Raw genomic sequence first — 19,121 nt, 5'->3', positions numbered from 1 at the left:
AGTAGTTCTATTTAAAGCAAGGTTACAAGTGCCTTTCAGCCGAGCTCGTCTCATCATTCGCAGCCCTGCGTTCACATTCTGTGTTACTGGATTTCTTTACCTTCTCCCAGAATTCTGCACTAACCCTCCTCCCACCCAGACTACACACTTTAGTTGATTATGTTTTGCATTATTGACTCTTAACATATATAAATATATTGTCAGTTTATCTCTGAAGACATTTATACTTGGTAGAATCCTGGATTCTTTTCATATCCTTCCAATCTGTTAGAATCATCAGTATCAAGGGTTATTAAAACAGTATCCAAATGAGCCTTGTGTCTGTCTTATGGCTCTGTCTGGCTAGTTGGTCATACTTCTCAGATCTTTCCACTGCCAGTTTCAAACAATAGGTTAGGGATTCTCTTAGGACTTTGAACAAACTGTTGAAAAATGAATCTCAAAGAACCAGTTCGACATTAAGTCTTTACTTAAAGGAGGTGGCCTTGTAGAGTGGTAAAGAAACTCTTCTTCGTGTGAGCTGGGTGGCTTGGGAAAACTCCTTAGTCCTTTTGAGCCGGTGCGCCCCTGATATAAAATGGAGGTAACATCATTCCAAGTTACTTCACTGGGCTGTGAGTGCTAAAAGAGATGGTGCGTGTAGAGTATTTCTCACAGGGTCCAGTTTATAACAAACACACCAAAAGTGTTAGTGATTGGAATACTAGAACTTGTGTGTCTGATAACTGTTTAGAAGAGTGTTTCCATGTTCCCTTAGGGACTATTTGAACACAAATTTGGTATCTGGTATAGATAGGAATACTCCTTAAAAGGAGGTTCCTTCCTGTGTATTATATATTCATTCATTTTTATTTATATCCAAATAATTGTTGAGCACTTACTACTTGCCAGGCACTGTTCTAAGTGCTTGGGATGATGACTGAACAAGACAGGCAATAATTCCTGTTTCATGGAGCTTAAGTTCTAGTGGGGGGGAACCTTATGGAGCAAGGAAAGGGGTCAGGGCCGTGCCAGGAGTGGGGTAGGTTGAAAACTGGATAGGGTGGTCAGGGAGGATCTCGTGAAGAAGGAGACATTGGAGTAGAGACTTGAAGGAGATGAGGGTGTAAGCTATACGCAGATAAATGCGAGGCAGCATTTCAGGCAGAGGAAGCAACAATGCAAAGGCCCTGAGGTGGGAGCATCGCTGACATGTTCAAGGACAAGCAAGACAACAGTGTAACTGGAGTGCTGTGAGTGAGCCAGGGAGTGGAAGGGGAAAAGATAGAAAGGTGACAGGACTAGATAATGAAGGTCACTGGCATCACTTTAATAAGGCAGGAGGCCATTGCCAGGCCAAGAGCAGAGGGATAATGTGATTTGACCTGAATTTTAAAAGGATCACTCTGGCTACAGTGTGAATAGATAGTAAGAGGGGAAAGGGGAGGAGCAGGGAGACTAATCAGCGGGTCTGTAGGAATCCAGACAAAAGACCAGGACATAGTACTGGGGGTGGTAAGAAGTGGTCAGATTTTGCTTTTATGCTGAAAAGCACGATTTGTTGATATATTAGGTGTGGGTGGCGAGGAACAGAGAGGTGACAGAAGACGCTAAGATTTTTGACCTGAGCAACCCGAAGGACTGTGTTACTATCAACTGAGATGGGGAAGGCTATGCGTAGAGCAAGCTTGGGGTCGGAAGAAATGACTACTAGACATTGAAGGGGTATTTTCCATATGAGTTTAGAGCTGGAGAGAGACAGAGACAGAGACAGAGGTCCTGGGTATAGATATATATTTGGGAGTTGCCAGTATATAGATGGTTACTCAGAGCCATGTAGCTTGATGATATGACCAAGGGTGAAGGGAGAAGGAAAAGAGAGCTGGACCAGTGGTGGACCCTGCCATGATTAAGATGCCAGGGAGAAAAGTGAAACCAGCAAAAGAGATGGAGAAGGGGCAATCAAGAGAACATGCTGCCTTGGAAGCGAAGGAGCCGTGTCCTGCACGGTGCTCCAGTTTGTATTCAACGCTGGGAATGTCCTTCGTGTGATGACAGTGAGCCCCTTAGCAGTCTAGGTTACATCTGTTGCAGCTCTCCCAGTTTCCCCTGACTCTTCCTCTCTAGCCAAACATCTTTTGCCTTTCTGCGTAGACTTCCACAGGAGAATCAAATGGATTTTAAAAATTAAAAAATAGTAAAGGAAACAAAAATCAAGAAATACACCTCAGGATAGTAATGATAATTTTTGTAAAGTGTGCCTATAACTCACTTACATAAGCTACACAAAATATACACATCACATGCAAATGCTCTTGCATTCATTGGTTCTTAGGAAAATCCTGTTGGTTCCATGGCAGTAATGGATTTTGTACCGTACCCTGCCAGCTGTACAAAGGCAACCCAAATGGCGCTTTGAATAGTCATAACTCTGGTCATACGTTTTGGACAGTGATGGCAACCCCTTCCTTGTCCCATGATTATCTATTGGAAGAGCCTTAGTCACTAGTGTAAGCTGTTTTTGAACTCAGGGTCCATCGTATTTCCCTTGACATCTTTCTCAATACCCAGAACGCTGTCTGGCTCACAGTAGATACTCTACAAAAGTTTGCTCAGAGAATCAATGAATCAAGTGCTTGCTGTACTGATGAACAACTTGAACCAAATGGACTTTTTTGGTCAGCAACTGAAACGCAGACAAGCATAGCAATTATATGTAGAAGTTGCCTTTTTTGGTGAGTGGCATATTTTTTATTGGATCATTGATATTTCTTCTTTTTTTCCCCTATAACATAAAAAAAACCCCTCAAAAGTGTAGGCTTTCTACCCCAGGACAGGGAAGACACTTGCCACCTTATTTGAACCACATGTAGCTCCAAGAAGAATACTAAGCAGAAAGGGGGTAGCTTCTGCTTTTTAATTAGCAGTATTGTTGAGGACAGATGCTATTCTATTTTTCATCTCTCTCTCTCTCTCTCTCTTGCTACCATTTCATGAATTATGATTTTCCATATTCTCAAAGTAAAAAAAAAAATTGCTGACAGAAGGCAAGCAAACCAATGTCATCAGTGAATATACCACACAAGTGTATATGAGAAGCTATATCACTGGCCAAAGGGGCATAAAACCGAGTTAGTCTGCAAACCAATCAAAAGGATCATTTCCATGAGCAGCTGCCTTATTAGATGCATAATCAACAGTCTACCCAGGGCGTCTTTCCATGGGAGAAGCCGGGGAGATAAAGATTCATTTTGTCAGCGTGTTCTAGTTTTTCATATGATTCTTTGCTGTCTCCAGAAGTTTTTTTCAGCCCTCAAACAGACAGCTATAAAATTGATTGGCTTGAAAGCCAAATAAAATAAAACACAGTAGCCTACTTTATCATTTACTACTAGCTATTTATTATGAGCAGTGCTGTGTTGGGATATCGACCCTGAGATTAAAGCTAGAGAAATATAGATTCTGAGATTCTGCGGACACATAAAGCTCCCCAGCCATGGTGACAGATGATAATGAGATTATACTCAGAGGCCATCTTTTATCTCAATGGAGCCCAACAGCTATCATTTTTTAAAAATAATGAATTGTACAAACAATGCAGGGAACATTTGCTTAGCAATTCTGCGATGCAGCTTCCTTGGGCCCCAAGTACATTGGCAGCCTGCCCAGCTGTCTGGCCACTGAGGACAGACACTCCCCCAACTTATTTATCTGCTGGTTGGTGGAATCATTTGTTCTCTTATTTACTTCAACCCACCTGCCGCAGGAGGCGTTGTCTCCCTGAATATCTCTTGTATTCAGCATGTTCTTTCTTGCCTTCAGGTCTTTTTTCTCAGAGTGTCCCTCCAGCTGGGAAGCCCTCTTGCACATCCAAAATCAAAATGCTCCTACTACTTGAACGCACAGCTTAAGTCGCACATCTTTCACAAAATCTTGAGCAACAACTTGGGAGCAAATTGGTCCAGATCCAAATCCTGGCTCTTACTGCTTATTAGCAGGGGAGCTGAGGGCAACTCACATCACCTGTCTGAGTTTCAGCTCATTTACTATAAAGCAGAGGCTAAAATTCTTACCTCCAAGATTCTTATCTAATTCGTATCTTTTTCAGGACCAAGCGTGTGAAGCGCACAGCACAATTTCTACCCCATTGTAGCCACTCACTGTTAGTTCCCCCTCTTGGGCTCCTTTTCTCAGTTAAGTTTTCAGCCCACACTTAAATAATTAAACAGACACTGAATTTTTCACAGCAGGATGTCCTGGATCTCAGGTTCTTCTGTGAACCTTCCCATTACCTTTTTGCTTTAACCCATGGTTCTGAACCCTGGCTGCACAGGGCAATCACTTCACATACGTGCCATGGTTGGGTCCAAGCCCCAGAGATTCTGATTTAATTGGTTGGGATGAAGCCCAGACATTGCTTGACAGACAGTTCAGCTCTCTGCAGCTGAGCCGAAAGACAGGCCAAAGGGAAATACATGAACTCTCTGAATGGTCTTAAATCTGGGCTCACTAGCATCACTAGGTGGGCTTGGTCTGGCAGTCCTACTGAGCTCCCTGGTCCACTCACTGTCCCACTCCCCTCAACAGGGACGTCTCACTTCCTCTTCTCCCCTCAACCCCCCTCAACGCCTCTTGCCTTATCATTGCCCTCTGCTAAGGATCTGGAGCATTCACTGATTAGATAGGAAGAAAACCGTGAACGCACCCCATCAGCACATGTCCCAACTCCTTGCATGCATACCCTGCTTTCTCTCCTCTTACTGTGAATGGAATGTCCCTGTTGCTGTGAAAGACCAGATCCTCCACTTAGATCCTGGAGCTCATTCCTTCCAGCAATCATCACCACAACGCTCCCGAATCATCACGGATTCCCTCTCTACTGGATCATCCCCACCTGCAACTACACGCTGTAATAATTCCCATCTTAAAATAAGTTCCCCCATCACCGCCCATGTCCCTTCAGGGACTGCCCCGCTTTGCTGGTCCCTTTTTAGGAAAAGAGCAACAATTTGAAACTAGCTAGTCCTCGCTTGTCTCCAGTGCTTTCTTCTCAGGCTCCCTTGGACTCCCTTCAGGCAGGCTTTCATCCCCCCCACTGCACTGAAACACCTCTGTCAAGGTGACCAAAACCTCCAACGCCAAAACCTCACGTTGCAGCATCTGACATGACTGATCACTCCGGTCTTCACTGTCACTTCGCTCTCTTCCTACATGACTGGCTGCTCCTTCTGTCTTCTTAACAGACTCTTCATTTCTCTGAAATGAACATTGCAAATCCCTAAGAGTCAGTTCTCAGACCTTTTATTAGCTTTATCCATATTCACTGTCTATGTGATTTAGTTTAACCCCATACATCTAAGTGCCATTCATATACTGGTGACTCCAAGATTACCATCTCCAGCCTGGACTGGTTTGTTTCTCCAGCTGCCTTCCCAACACGTCCACCTGGTTTTGTCTTGGCATCATCAAATGTCACTCTACAACTGAATTCCTGATTCCCACCTATCCCCATATCTTCTGTTCCTACCAACTTCTCCATCTCAGTAAAAACAAATTCTACTTTTGGAGGCTGTGGATAGGTCTACTCCTCGTGCCTCAGACCCCTTGCCTGAACGCTTTGCTGGGTGGTAGCTGGGGGGTCGGTCGGCGTTGGTTGAAAATCATCTGCGACTTTGGCTGCTGGGATACTCACCTCACTGCCCACTAGTCACCATGAAGAATGTGAAACCCAGGCCTCAACACTCGCCACTCTGCGTGTGCGTGTGTTTGGCCGCTGACCCCCAACCCGTGTTCTGCCTGTAGGACTCGTATGTGGACCCTGGGCCCACGTGGCCAGGACTGACTGGGAGGGAAGGGAGCTCTGCTCCCAACTCTCAATAAAACTGTTGTCTAAAAAGAAATAAAATGGGGCACCTGGGTGGCTCAGTCGGTTAAACATCCAAATTCGTCTCAGGTCATGATTTTGCGGTTTGCAGGTTTGAGCCCACATCAGGCTCTGTGCTGACAGCTTGGAGCCTGGAGCCTGCTTGGGATTGTGTGTCTCCCTCTGTCTTTGCCCTTCCCCCACTCACGCTCTGTCTCTGCCTCTCTCAAAAATAAATAAACATTAAAAAAAATTTTTTTTAAGAAATTCTACTCTTGTAGTGTTCAGACCCAAACACTAGAAGTCTCTTTAAGATGCATCTCTTGTTACCATATCCAGTCCATCGGCAAATCACCATCATACATGTTTTTCAATATTAGATAAACGAAACTGATAATTTAAAATGTGTTAATTTATTGGGGCACCTGGATGTCTCAGTTGGTGAGTGTCCCAGTCTTGATTTCAGCTCAGGTCCTGATTCTAGGCTCCAGATCGAGCCCTGCCTCGGGCTCTGTGCTGAGTGTGGAGCCTGAGATTCTCTCCCTCTCCCTTTGCTCCTCTCCCCCACTCACTCATGCACACGCTGTCTCCTCTCTAAAAAAGAAAAAAAGAGGGGCGCCTGGGTGGCTCAGTCGGTTAAGCGTCCGACTTCAGCTCAGGTCACGATCTCGCGGTCCGCGAGTTCAAGCCCCGCGTTGGGCTCTGGGCTGATGGCTCAGAGCCTGGAGCCTGCTTCTGATTCTGTGTCTCCCTCTCTCTCTCTCTGCCCCTCCCCTGTTCATGCTCTGTCTCTCTCTGTCTCAAAAATAAATAAACGTTAAAAAAAAATTAAAAAAAATTAAAAAAAAAGAAAAAAGAATGTTAAATAGCATTGCATACATAACAATAAATACACATACACAGTGCCAGGCACTATGTTAAATATTTGACGTATAACTTCTTTCATCTCCATAACAAGCCTATGATGGGTGGAATTGCCCAAAGAGGATCTTGGCCAAAAGTCACATAGCTAGCAAGTGAAAAAGCTGAGATATGTAGGCAATAGGATTCCAGAATCCATGCACTTGACCACAATGCTTTACATTTACTATTTAAAATGTTTAGAACTTTCCAGTGTTGTAAATGTTGTTTTGACCACCTTTGTGCACAAAGCCTTTTCTTAATTTAGAGCCATTCTTTAGCATGCATTCTCAGAAGCTGAATTGCTCAAAGAGCATAAACATTCTTAAGCCCTAAAATGGCTAACCCATTATTAATTAACATTGGCTCTTTGATTCTGAAGTCATATACAGTTATTAAGCAATGTTTTCAGAATAGAGAAGAAAAGCTGAGGAAGAACTTTAAATAGCTAAGTTGGATCCTTGATTTGGTCACTGTGTATCTTACATACTCATTCAATCTTGTGGTCTTCAGTTTCCCCTCATTTGTAAGATCAAGATAATCCCTAGGTTATACCTTTCTCACAAAGATGCCTATATCGGGCCCTTATTTCTGTCAAAAGAAGAAAATTTGGTGTTACTTTCCACCAGGCAAACCACAGACTCTGAAGCAGATCTAGGACTGCTCTAGTCCAGAAAGGGGTTGATCTCTTGCCATTGGTTCGGACACTGAGTTCTGACTTTGAAATGACCTCACAAATCTGAGTCTTACACCTACTTTGGCCTGTTTCAAGATCCTCTTCTATTCACACCGTCTGGACCTGAAGGAGAGATTAAATAGAGCTATCTTTGTTGTGTTTGTATATCAACTCTGACACCAATATTTTCTTTCTCATGTTCTCATCTTAACTTTGATAGCATAGGTTTGGATAATGAAGAGCCAATAATAGGTGAACTCTGCTTTTATGGGTTTTTTTTTTGGGGGGGGGGTCTCATTCCCATTCAGTCTTCAGAAGATCCATATACTATAACGTGGAACCTGTAAATTATATGTACCAACAATATGTTTTAGTGAATTTTCACCTCTTAGTCCAGAACTAACTATATTATTATCTTCTACCCTTAATCAACAAAAACCAAAGGACCCATATTGTAGAAAGGGGGAATTCTCAGAAGCTAAGAAGCCCCCTCTCCTTCCTTTTTCCTGGATTGGCAGTTTGCAAATCTTTTTCTGACTGAAAATCTCATCTATCTCCCCTGAATGTGAAAGGTTGGAAGCCTGGGAACTATACTTCCCAGAATACAAAGCCAGCGAATACCCTAATCTAGATTCTGCCAGTGCCAGAAGTTTATGAGAGATGAGGAAGGCAGAAGGGAAGCTGAAGCCATATTCTTCCTCTAGCAGCAGCAGTAGATTTTGCAGTGGCCTCTGTGTGTCACAAATTACCTGCCTCAGGGGGCATGTCCAAAAGTTTGAGCCCCCCATGTGTGGCAGCAATTCCCAGAAAGTTAGCTGCCGACCTGAGAGCCAGTTATGGGCTTGGCTTCCCTTCCCTTTTCTCCTCTAGCCCTTCCAACTGTTTTATAAGTACCTAACTGCCTATTTTAAATACCTTCCTGTTATAAGTACCCAGAATGGTTTCTGGTTTCCTAACCGAAGGCTGACTGATATGTCCCATCTCCCAATTTATATAAACCCGTGATAGGGCATTCACCTAAGAGAAACACAAGTCTAATTTAGATTACCAGTACCAGATCCCTAACCCACAAACTGTAAACTGATTTTAACCCCAAAAGTAGCCCCTTTATGTGATTTCCTTTTCTTCCCCCAGGTCTTGGGGAATTCTACATCAAGAATTATACAACAGGGGCCCCTGGGTGGCTCAGTCGGTTAAGCGTCCGACTCTTGGTTTCACTCAGGTCACATCTCACGGTTCGTGAGTTCCCGCCCCGCATCAGGTTCCACACTGACAGTGTGGAGCCTGCCTGGGATTCTCTCTCTCCCTCAATCTCTCTCTCTCTCTGCCCCTCCTCTGTGCTCTGTCTCTCAAAATAAATAAACTTGAAAAAAATTTTAAAAGAATTATACAACAGAGTCAAGATCTTAAAAATATAACATCAACATCACCAGTGTTTCAGAGTGATACCTTGAGGATGGCTACATCCATTCATGTCTCTCTTTAGCATTTTCACCTCCCTCTCACTTGATTTCTCTTGGATTATTTGCATATATGTTTATGATTTTCTCAATTCTTTTTTTTAAAGTTTATTTATTTTGAGAGAGAGAGAAAGAATGTGAGCAGGGGAGGGGCAGAGAGGGAGGGAAAGAATCCCAAACAGGCTCCACACTGTCAGCACAGAGCCTGATGGGGGGCCTGAACTTGTGAACCAAGAGATCATGACCAGAGCTGAAATCGAGAGTCGGACACTTATACACACACAATGGAATATTATTCAACCAGAAAAAAGAAAATCCTGCCTTTTGCAACAACATGGATGAACCTTGGGAGCATTATGCTAAGTGACATAAGTCAGGCAGAGAAGGACAAATACTATATGACCTCACTTATATGTAGAACCTAAAAATGCTGAATTCATAGAAACAGAGAGTAGAATAGTGGTTCCCTGGGGCAGGAGGTGGGGGAAATGAAGAGATATTGGTCTAAAGTTACACATGTCAGATGAGTAAGTTCTAGGGATCTAGCATACAATAGGAACGGTGACTATAGTTAACTACTATATTGTTGGGGCACCTGGGTGGCTCAGTTAAGCATCTGACTCTTGACTTTGGCTCAGATTATGATCTCACTTGTGAGTTCAAGCCCTGTGTCGGGCTCTGCACTGACAGCATGGAGCCTGCTTGGATTCCCTCTCTCTCTCTCTGCACCTCACCCACTTGCACTCTCTCTCAAAACAAATAAACATGCAAAAAATACTATATTGTATATTTGAAAGTTGCTGGAAGTTGATCTTCAATATTCTCACCACATTTACAAAAAAAGTAACTGTGAGGTGATAGACGTGTTAACTCACCTTATTGTAGTAATCATTTCACCATAAATACGTTTATCAAATAAAAAAAAAAGTCGGACACTTAACCGACTGAGCCACTCAGGCACCCCTGATTTTGTTAATTCTTTTAAGGGTAGGACTTTTTGTTCCCTAGCATCTAGGAAATGTTCAAAGATGTTGGTTAAATGTAAAAATAAATGTGTGGGTTTCTATTTGCCTTGGAGTAAACACCAGCTCACACATTTCACATTTAAGTTTCACTTTAGCACACATAAGCAGGCCTTCAGGTCTCTAAGGTTCTCCATTTTGGTGAGCAGTTTTATTCCAGAAATCCTTTCCCCCCATATTAATAGATTTACAATTACACATTTCACACCTACCTTCATCTCATCTACACCTAATTGTAAATGGTCTCCCTAGGTGACTCTTACGTACACTAAAGCTTGAGAACCATTGTAATAAATGAAAGCACAGTTCCTTCTCTTTGAAATACCCACACCAGGAGTGAAATTCAAAGAATCCAAAGACTTAGGGTTCTTTCCATGATTCATATCTGGGAGGTGATGTATAGAATAATAGAATTTTGGAGCTAAAAATGTCCCTATGGATCATTTAAGCCCCTCATTTGGTAAATTGGCAATCCTACATAGAGTTTCATTGGCCATTTAGGGTAGAGCAGAAATGAGAACCCAGGTATTCTGAATTTCAATCTAGCGCTTTCTTTAAGATGGCTGTCATGTACATTTGCATGGGTGGTGAACTGAAGAACTCTAAGTGTGCCAACCATACTGTGGACATGCATATACATTAGTACAGTTTCCTGATAGTAGTACAGTTCTAACAAAATTAGGGTATCAGATGCTTTTCCAACAGATGCAAGTTGAGTATCGTAAGGAAGGGATAGCAGTTTTCCCTACTTTTTTCAATATAACCGTATACTAATATAGAATGTACAGGCTCTAATCTCAGTAACAAATACAACACAGATGGTTTATGCAAATTTGAATTGTGCAAACTTGAAGTTGCTGATATAGAAAATTTTTATAAAGTTTTGCTGTACAAAATTGCAACTCTCTAAAAAGCTGGCAAGAACTGCATATCCCAAGACTGGCTGACCCCAGTGAATCGCAAACTGTGCTCATGGATTGGCATGCAAAGGCACTGCATTGTATACAGTGACCCACACTCTTACCGATGTCCCCTGGAACCTCCACGTGTGATTTTGGTGACCATTATGCAATTGCTTGCACTATCAAACCTTTAGCTCAGAAGTAATCTATGATAAAACACTCTGAACTCGTAATCATTGCCATTAATAGTTTGCCATCTGTTAATTTAGGAGCAAGCACACTCTAAAAGGCACTGGTGAGGATGCTGTAAAAATAAAATACAGCATTAGGGCCCCAAAAAACCCAACCCCCACAGCAACAGCATCTCCCATTCTAACACTATTCTGTGAAAACTGGTCTTAAATTATGAGTGTTTTACGTTAAGTGATGTGTTCAGGAGAGCATCACTCACACGAAATGCAGTTTCCCTTAAAAAAAATTTCAGGTCTTTAAGTGATTTTAACCCCTATGCCTATGCCTGAAAGACAGTGTGTAAAATTGGAAGGAGCCCTGGGGTTTCCAATTTAATATCACATTTAAGTGATCCACCAACGGGATATAATTCTTTGACAAGCATCCCAGAAGTCAGATCTGTGTTTTCGAGTTTTAAATTCTTTTTAGTTCACCATGAGATGGATCATCATGTAGAATAACACCTTGGTTATTTTTATTCCAGGTTCTAATAGGGCTTGAGATTTTCGTTAAGTCACGTTCACGGTGTCTTCACAGGCTTAACATCATTATGGTTATTCAATCAATTAAAAGAGGGCCAAGCATTCTTCTCCCCCACCCTGAATGATTAAAGAATTAATGGGCTAATAAGCACAAAATACTTTCAACCTTGTGAAATTAGTCTACAGACTTGGGGCATGACATGCCCTATAGCGTGTGGGGTGGCATCAGAAGAACACAGCTGTACCACCTGCCTCCATGTCTCCCCTACCCCCCACTACCTGATGCTGATACAATTGACTTCACCTCATCCTGGATCCTGAGTCATCCGATCATGGGCTGTGCACATGATCAGTATGCCTGGTAAAACAGGGGCAGCGAAATTTCTAAATTTTGATTGTCAGTGTTTATTAAAAGCATCAAAGGGCTGATTGTGAGGGCAATTAGAGCTCTGTTAGAGGTTTACATTTATTCTGTGGTTCAGTACTGTTTGTATTTGGAATTACACAAATGGAGGCCATAATCATGGCCCAAGTCTACCACTCCAAAAAATATTTCACCAAAAAATTTCACCAATTTATTTCCAAAAATTCTCTCTTTCCAAGCAGGCAGTCTTCACAAAGAACCAAATCCTCTCACCAACACAGAGATATGTGAACACCTTGGGCAGTGCTACAAATCTAAGGAAATTGAATCCTGTTTGGCTAGGGAGGAACCCAAGCTTTGAGTCAAGGGTTGGTCTGAAAAGGTCTAGGTCGAACTTTTAGAACCATCATCTCAATGACTTGCAGGTAAGCTTGGGGTCCTAGGCTTGAGGGAAAAGGCGTTCGTTCTTCGTTTTTTTCTCCAACTAAGAGATGCACTTGCCATGCTCTAGGGGAGCCCTGTGACCCTTGCCACTTGTCAATTCCAAATATACATGACCTCTCTACTCTTGAACCATCACTGAGATATGAGTGTGCACATAAAAACAAAAGCTGTATATTTCCATCATGAATTTCCCACACTTGGATCCCCTCCAGACACTATTCTGAACACATTCTGCTGCAGGGTACTAAAAACAGTGCTTTCCTCAAAATAAAACCTTTCAAGATCCCTTAGTAGCTATTCAGGGACTGGGATTCAATTTCAATCCTCCACCCTTTGGCCAGCTGTAGATTCGAGATGCTTACATAAAACATTGAGAGTATGTACTTCACGGCAAATTTGATTTTTCTTCTGCAATAGATATGTGTGTTATAGTTACCACAGACTATATTTTTACTTAGAAAATACACAAAGCAATAATGCACCTCAACAAGAGAGAACAAATTCTTTATTTAATTTTATAGGTGTTCTTGATATAAGCTTCAGATATACTCCACTTACTACATGGAGTTTGTGACATCTACACCTTCAAATCATAATACTCTCTATTTTAGGCCATTATATCTAAAAGCATGACTTTTCAAATCCTTTTATTACAAGTAGTTCTTGCACATAAATGTTACATCACAATAGCAAAAAAAAATGTAAACTTCTTTTGCAAACTACATAAATATTATAATATCTGCCTTGAAGTTATTCTTATTTTAAAATCAGAATATATTCTAAATGCTTTATATAAAAAACTTTGGTCAGTAGCCTGTGTGTCTGAAGCTTTTTATTTTTCTTACTGACTTGCCTTTCATGTTGCTTACGTATTTGAAGGTGAAAATTTTAAAAGAGAACTCAGATCAAAATTCAGTCCATATGTAAGACAAGTACCAGAAACATGTCAATAACTGTAAGCAAAATATGAAATGTGAAAATTATTCCATATACTAAAATCCGACAAGCCACCAGTGGTATGGAGTTAACTGAAAATAAGGACTCAAGTCAAGCTCATATATGGTCCTATATGAAAGGAATTCAGGCCCACTTATCAATATACCTTTTACTTTGCTGTATGTCTGTTTGCAAATGAATCACCTCTTTTTCTTTTCTTTTAGAGCACAACAGGTCATTTCTACAGCTATAGTTCTAGACTGAAAAGCCTAGATGGCCAGTGAATTTATTTCACTACCACTGTCCTTGAGGTCTGTAACTACAAATTAGAAATGTATAAACACACAGATGTGTATACACACCCATGCACACTTCGGCGATCACATCAAGGCCTTTTTTTCTGCTCTAAGTTTCTAACATTTACCTTTTTTTTTTGTTTCTAAGTAAATCTTCTTCCTCAGAATGTTCTTTCATTTAAAAATCAAGTCTAATCTGGAGCCCTTACTGATTTGTTTTTCTGAGATTCCTATTGAACACCTAGCTACTGGCCACGGTTTCTTTGAGGAAACAAATATAGCTGAAGCATTTAAAACATTTTAAATGCATGCAGAAAGAACTACATAGGCTTTCCAAGCAGCTACAGCAAGTGGCTCAAGTAACATCGTTATTTATCTTGGTCTAAGCCCTTTAACAACATCCTTTTAAAGCACAAAGAGAATGGCTACAAGATGGCGGCAGGGCCCAGAATGGTCCTCTGAGTGGTTCACAGGACATCACTCAGGAATCTGCTGTGCTGTCTTCCCTCTTTTGTGCATTTTCTCTAAATGCGCTGTGTCCCCTCTTTACTGCTCATGCTTTTAAACTATGTAAAGTGATTTTTAAAAAATCTGCCAGTGATTAATTTAGACCTCAAATAACACTGTAGGTGGGTGTTGTCAGAGACAGGCAGCCGTTCTTAACAGCTCCTCTCCCAGAGGAGGCCTGGGTGGGCACAGGGACACCCACAGCTTAGGAACTGCTCTTGTTGCAGACCGTGCCTTGACTGATACTGTCTTCCTTATACTGGCTGCTCGTGTCGCTCCTGCTGAGGATGGTGGAGGGGATGCGGGAGGGGCGTCTCTCCGGGTTCTTCTCCTGAGAGAAGCAGCAGATCATCTTCTTCATGGTGCTGTACATGTCCTCGTCTTTGTAGGAGTAGATGATGGGGTTCATGACGGAGTTGAGCAGCGCCAGCAGCAGGAACCACCTTTTCACGTGCTGCACGCCACACTGCGTGCAGTTGAGGCCATCCAGCAGCAGAACCACCAGGCCCGGGGTCCAGCACACGACGAAGGCCCCTGCAGTGACAGAAAAGGAAGCCGGGCTGCTTATTTAGATTTCTTCTCACCCGGCCTTCAGTCAGCGGCATCAAGGGACCTTAAGGATTTGTTTTGACAACTGCAAAGCAAACTTCCACCCTTCCTCTGAGCACTTGAGACCTGGGCTCGTTAGAGGCAAACAGCTGGGCACGTCCTTGCCTATTAACCATGTTCTCTTTCAACTCCTTATTGGCTTACCCGGGGCTCCTAATTAGGGGCTCACATTTACCTCCCTCCTGCTAAGCACTACTCCTACCTTCTCTCCGTCAGTTCTCTGAACCACACTAGAAGGCTGCTGAGTCATGACACACACTTTGCAGAGGAGAAAACGCGGCTGAATTCCAGGAGTCTGTGTGGGGAGGCCTCACACCTCTGCTGTTCGCTGGATCAGATGTTCTGGGGTGCCTCGGTGGCTCAGTAGGAGAAGTATCCGACTTCGGCTCAGGTCATGATCTCGCCACTCGTGAGTTCGAGCCCTGATTCAGGCTCTACGCTGACAGCTCAGAGCCTGGAGCCTGCTTCGGATTCTGTGTCTACCCCTCAATCTGCTTCTCCCCCACTCACGTGCTCTCTCAAAAATTAATAAACATTAGGAATTTAAATCAGGTGTTCTGAATGTTTTCCTGACAATAAGACACACTGCATCTGTGGCATTCTCCTGGTCTCTTAAGTCACCTGTTCACAAATTGTATTCTTTATAAAACTATGTTGACAGAAAGCACTGTCTGCTTTTTGATATATTCATAGGCCATCTACTTAATACTCTGCTCTGGATTAGGTTTTTGTTCTTGTTGTTGTCAGAAAGAAATCTGTTTCATGATGACATAGAAATGTGCTTGTAGCCAATTTATTTAGCACAATTTTAGCACCAAGTGCACACGAAGGGTAATCTCTTCTGAGTCGCCAGATATCTGATCATACTTAGCTTACCACTAAGCTTTCTTTTTTTTTTTTTTTTTTTTAATTTTTTTAACGTTTATTTTTGAGACAGAGAGAGACAGAGCATGAATGGGGGAGGGTCAGAGAGAGGGAGACACAGAATCTGAAACGGGCTCCAGGCTCTGAGCTGTCAGCACAGAGCCCGACGCGGGGCTCGAACTCACAGACTGCGAGATCATGACCTGAGCCGAAGTCGGCCGCTTAACCGACTGAGCCACCCAGGCGCCCCACCACTAAGCTTTCTGACATGTTTTTCCTAAAATATGAGACATAGGTTCAAAATTCCCTTAGTTGCCATAACCTCAGATAACAGTGACAGCTCACATTTATACAATGCTTACTATGAGTGAGGTGCTGGTGTAAATGCTTTTCCTCTATTAATTCACAGAACCACACTGTGAGGTAGACACTGTTATCATCCCCAGGAAACTGAGGCACAAGAGAAGTAACCAGCTCACCATCAGATAGCTTATAAGTAAGTAGGTCACCATCAAACATCTAATTTTGAACCTTGGCAGTTATTCTCCATATGGTTTCTTTTCCCCGAAGTCCTTATCATTTCTAAATGTTCTTGCTTATCCATTCGATAAACATTCATTGTGAGCTAACAATGTGCCAGGAACTCTACTAGGCACTGAATGAGGCAAGGACTATGCATCCGGGAGCTAAAGTGCTACTGAGGAGACAGAATAAACAAGCAAGTCTGTAATCATATCACCAACTAGTTATTCCTACTGGTTAGAATTAGTCCTAGACGGTATCCCTCTTGTCCCTTTATCTTCATTCTGAGAGATACAATAGGCAAGTCAAGTCAAGAGTTGTAAAAAGGCCGGGTGAGGCTGTGAAATGCCAGGGACTTTGGGGTCAGAAAGGTGTGCCCAGCTCCTCACTTTATGAACTCCATGAATGAGGCAAATCACTGTGCTTCTCTGGGCCATTCCCTCGTGTACAAAAGAAGGGTAACACTCCTGACTGTGCGGGTGGTTGTGAGGGGTCAGAAGTAATGGAAAGTGGTTCCTAACATGGAGTTGGGTTCACCAAGTAGTGATTATCATCAGATGCTTTGTCAAAGACATCTGCCAAATTAGATGTTTAGGAGTTATCAGGAGGGTTTAATTCCCCATTTCCTAATTCCAGCTCACCAAGGCTTCCCTTTTCATTCCCTCCTGTATCATTTTTGGTCTGGCTGACATATGTGAATAAAGACCTTGGAGATAAGAGATCAGAGACTGGCTCCTAACATTCACTTACTGTACGACTCTGGGAGACCCATGTCATTTGGCTGGGGTTCGGTTTCCTAAGCCATAAATTGAGGACTGTAGGCAAGTTTTGGGCTTTTCAAATTTAGGGCCAGGACATCTTCGTGGGCATGCAATCAATTTAATGGATTTGGACAAGTTTGGGGATTTTTAAATGAAAGAATGGAATGGAATAGCTCAGAGTGTATGTACAGACCAAGGGAAGTTCTGTTTCATGCAATGTTTCAGTTTTACATACTATGTTTTATGTGTGTATTGCTTATGAAGTAAACTATATTATTTCTGACTGTTGGGCTTTGTCAGAAAGTTTGAAAAATGTTAGTGTAGATAATCTTTAAGGCCCCATCCAGCTCCAACGGTCTCTATTTCCCATAACGGTAACATTTTTTGTTCTCTGCTATTCCCAAGAGAGCATTACTATGTTGTCAAGAGACAAGAACTAAAAACACCAGACATCAAAAGCTGTAGCTGCCAATTTTGATGTGAAGACTCCTTTCTGTGTGAAATTGCATGATTCCAAAGAAATCCCGGTAGGAGGGTTCCAAGATCCTTGTGTTAATGGGAAAGAGGGGAAAATATTGATTAACTTTATACTTTGTTAAATACGCATGTCAAAATTTAATAGAGTATATAATTTCCAAACCAATGGCAGGGGAAGAATGGAACCAAAGGAAAGGAAAAAAAAAAAAAAAGATCTCAATAAAAAAAAAAGTGGGGGGGGGGGAGTGGATAGGTCAAACATAGCAAAGTAGGACAAATAAAGAACAAAAGAAGATACTGGAAATGAATCTAAAACACTGATAATCAAACTCAATGTTAATTGTGGTATTGTTTTTTTTTAAAAACAGGCGAACCTAAACAATTTGATGTCGAATATTACATCCATATGTGGTAAAACCAAAAGGGAAAGCAAGACAATTAACATGAAATTTAGGATACGGTTATTTCTATAGGAGAGAGGGTCACTGGGGTAGGACACATAGGCCACGCTAAAGATATTGGTAACGTTCTATTACACTGGGTGGCAAGTACACAGGTATTCTTTAAGTTTTTTTTTTTTTATTCTTTTAAGTGTTATTCTTTGTACTGTAGATATATCTTATATAATTTTGTCTGAATGATATATTTCACACAAACACATACACATGTCAAAAAAGGATAAAAGTAAATTGCCAACATCTTTCCCTAAAAACTGTTTTTTTACATTTTTTCCCTAATGTTTATTTATTTTTGAGAGAGAGACAGAGAGAGAGAGAATGAGCACAAGAGGGGCAGAGAGAGGGAGACACGAAATTAGAAACAGGCTCCAGGCTCTGAGCTGTCACAGCACAGAGCCTGATGTGGGGTTCGAACCTACCAGCCGTGAGATCATGAAACTAGCTGAAGTAGGACGTTTACCACTAAGCCGCCCAGGTACCCTTGAAAACAGTTTTTAAAATGGGATTTTTTTTTTTAAATCATAAAAGTTTTTTGTTTTTTTCCCCCAGCATGAAACTCTGGTTTAGATTAGTCAGGGGACCTAAAGACTTTAAATAAATCTCCAAAGTGATGCCTTGTTTGTCATAATGCAGTGACTCCTATATATTCTCCCTTTGTATTGAATTGCATAAAACAATTCATTCAATCAACACTTGCCAAACCTTTCATTGAGCGATGATTATAAGAATTTTATATGTTCTAAGAATTTTGTATGAATTAACCATTTACTCTTCATGACAACCTAATTAGTATTATTAACACTATCTAAAAATACCAATGCTACTCTCATTTCAAACCTAAGGAAACTGGAGCATAGGGAAGCAAGGTAAAATGTTCAAAGCCACACTGCTCATAAATGGAAGAGCCAGGATTTAAACCCAGGCATCCTGTTACCAGAGCCTGTGCTCTTGTCCACATGCTAGGCTGTTCAGCAATGGACACAGAATCTTATTACTAGAGTGATGGGGAAGGCAGAAGGGTAGTTTTAGCCTGTGAAGCTCCATTTATGGTATGTCATGTCTGACTGTGAAGCTGCATATGTCATGATTAAGTCATTCTTTGGTTTGCTAGCATAAAGATTTCCTGGCGGGTGGGCAGGCAGGCAGGCAGGCAGGGAGGCAGGGAGGAAGGAAGGAAGGCAGAGAGGAAGAGAGGGAGGGAGAAAGGAAGGAAGGGAGGATGGAGGAAAGGATGGAAGGAAGAGAGAGAGGGAAGAAGGGAGGAAGGAAAGTAGGGAAGAAGGGAAGGAGGGAAGAAAGAAGGAATGGAGGAAGGGACGCGAGGAAAGAAGGGAGAAAGAATTCCAACAAAAATACAGGCTGGCCGCA

General features: G+C 42.0%; 1 protein-coding gene across 4 annotated transcripts in view; it reads right to left on the bottom strand.

The window, feature by feature from the left end:
- Window positions 1-12,808: 12,808 nt before the first annotated feature.
- The window catches only part of LPAR3 (lysophosphatidic acid receptor 3), a 79,266-nt gene continuing 72,953 nt past the window's right edge, over window positions 12,809-19,121 (bottom strand). For all 4 annotated transcript variants that reach the window (XM_058716775.1, XM_058716778.1, XM_058716776.1 and 1 more), the window contains one exon: window positions 12,809-14,596. In XM_058716775.1, the coding sequence (XP_058572758.1) occupies window positions 14,268-14,596 (329 nt within the window). In that variant the 3' untranslated portion in view covers window positions 12,809-14,267. The remainder of the gene's footprint in view (window positions 14,597-19,121) is intronic.

The sequence above is a fragment of the Neofelis nebulosa genome, chromosome 2, assembly GCF_028018385.1.
Source record: "Neofelis nebulosa isolate mNeoNeb1 chromosome 2, mNeoNeb1.pri, whole genome shotgun sequence".
Lineage (NCBI taxonomy): Eukaryota > Metazoa > Chordata > Mammalia > Carnivora > Felidae > Neofelis > Neofelis nebulosa.
The sequence above is the reverse complement of the archived record's forward strand: the minus strand, read 5'-3'. Positions and strand labels throughout refer to the sequence as shown.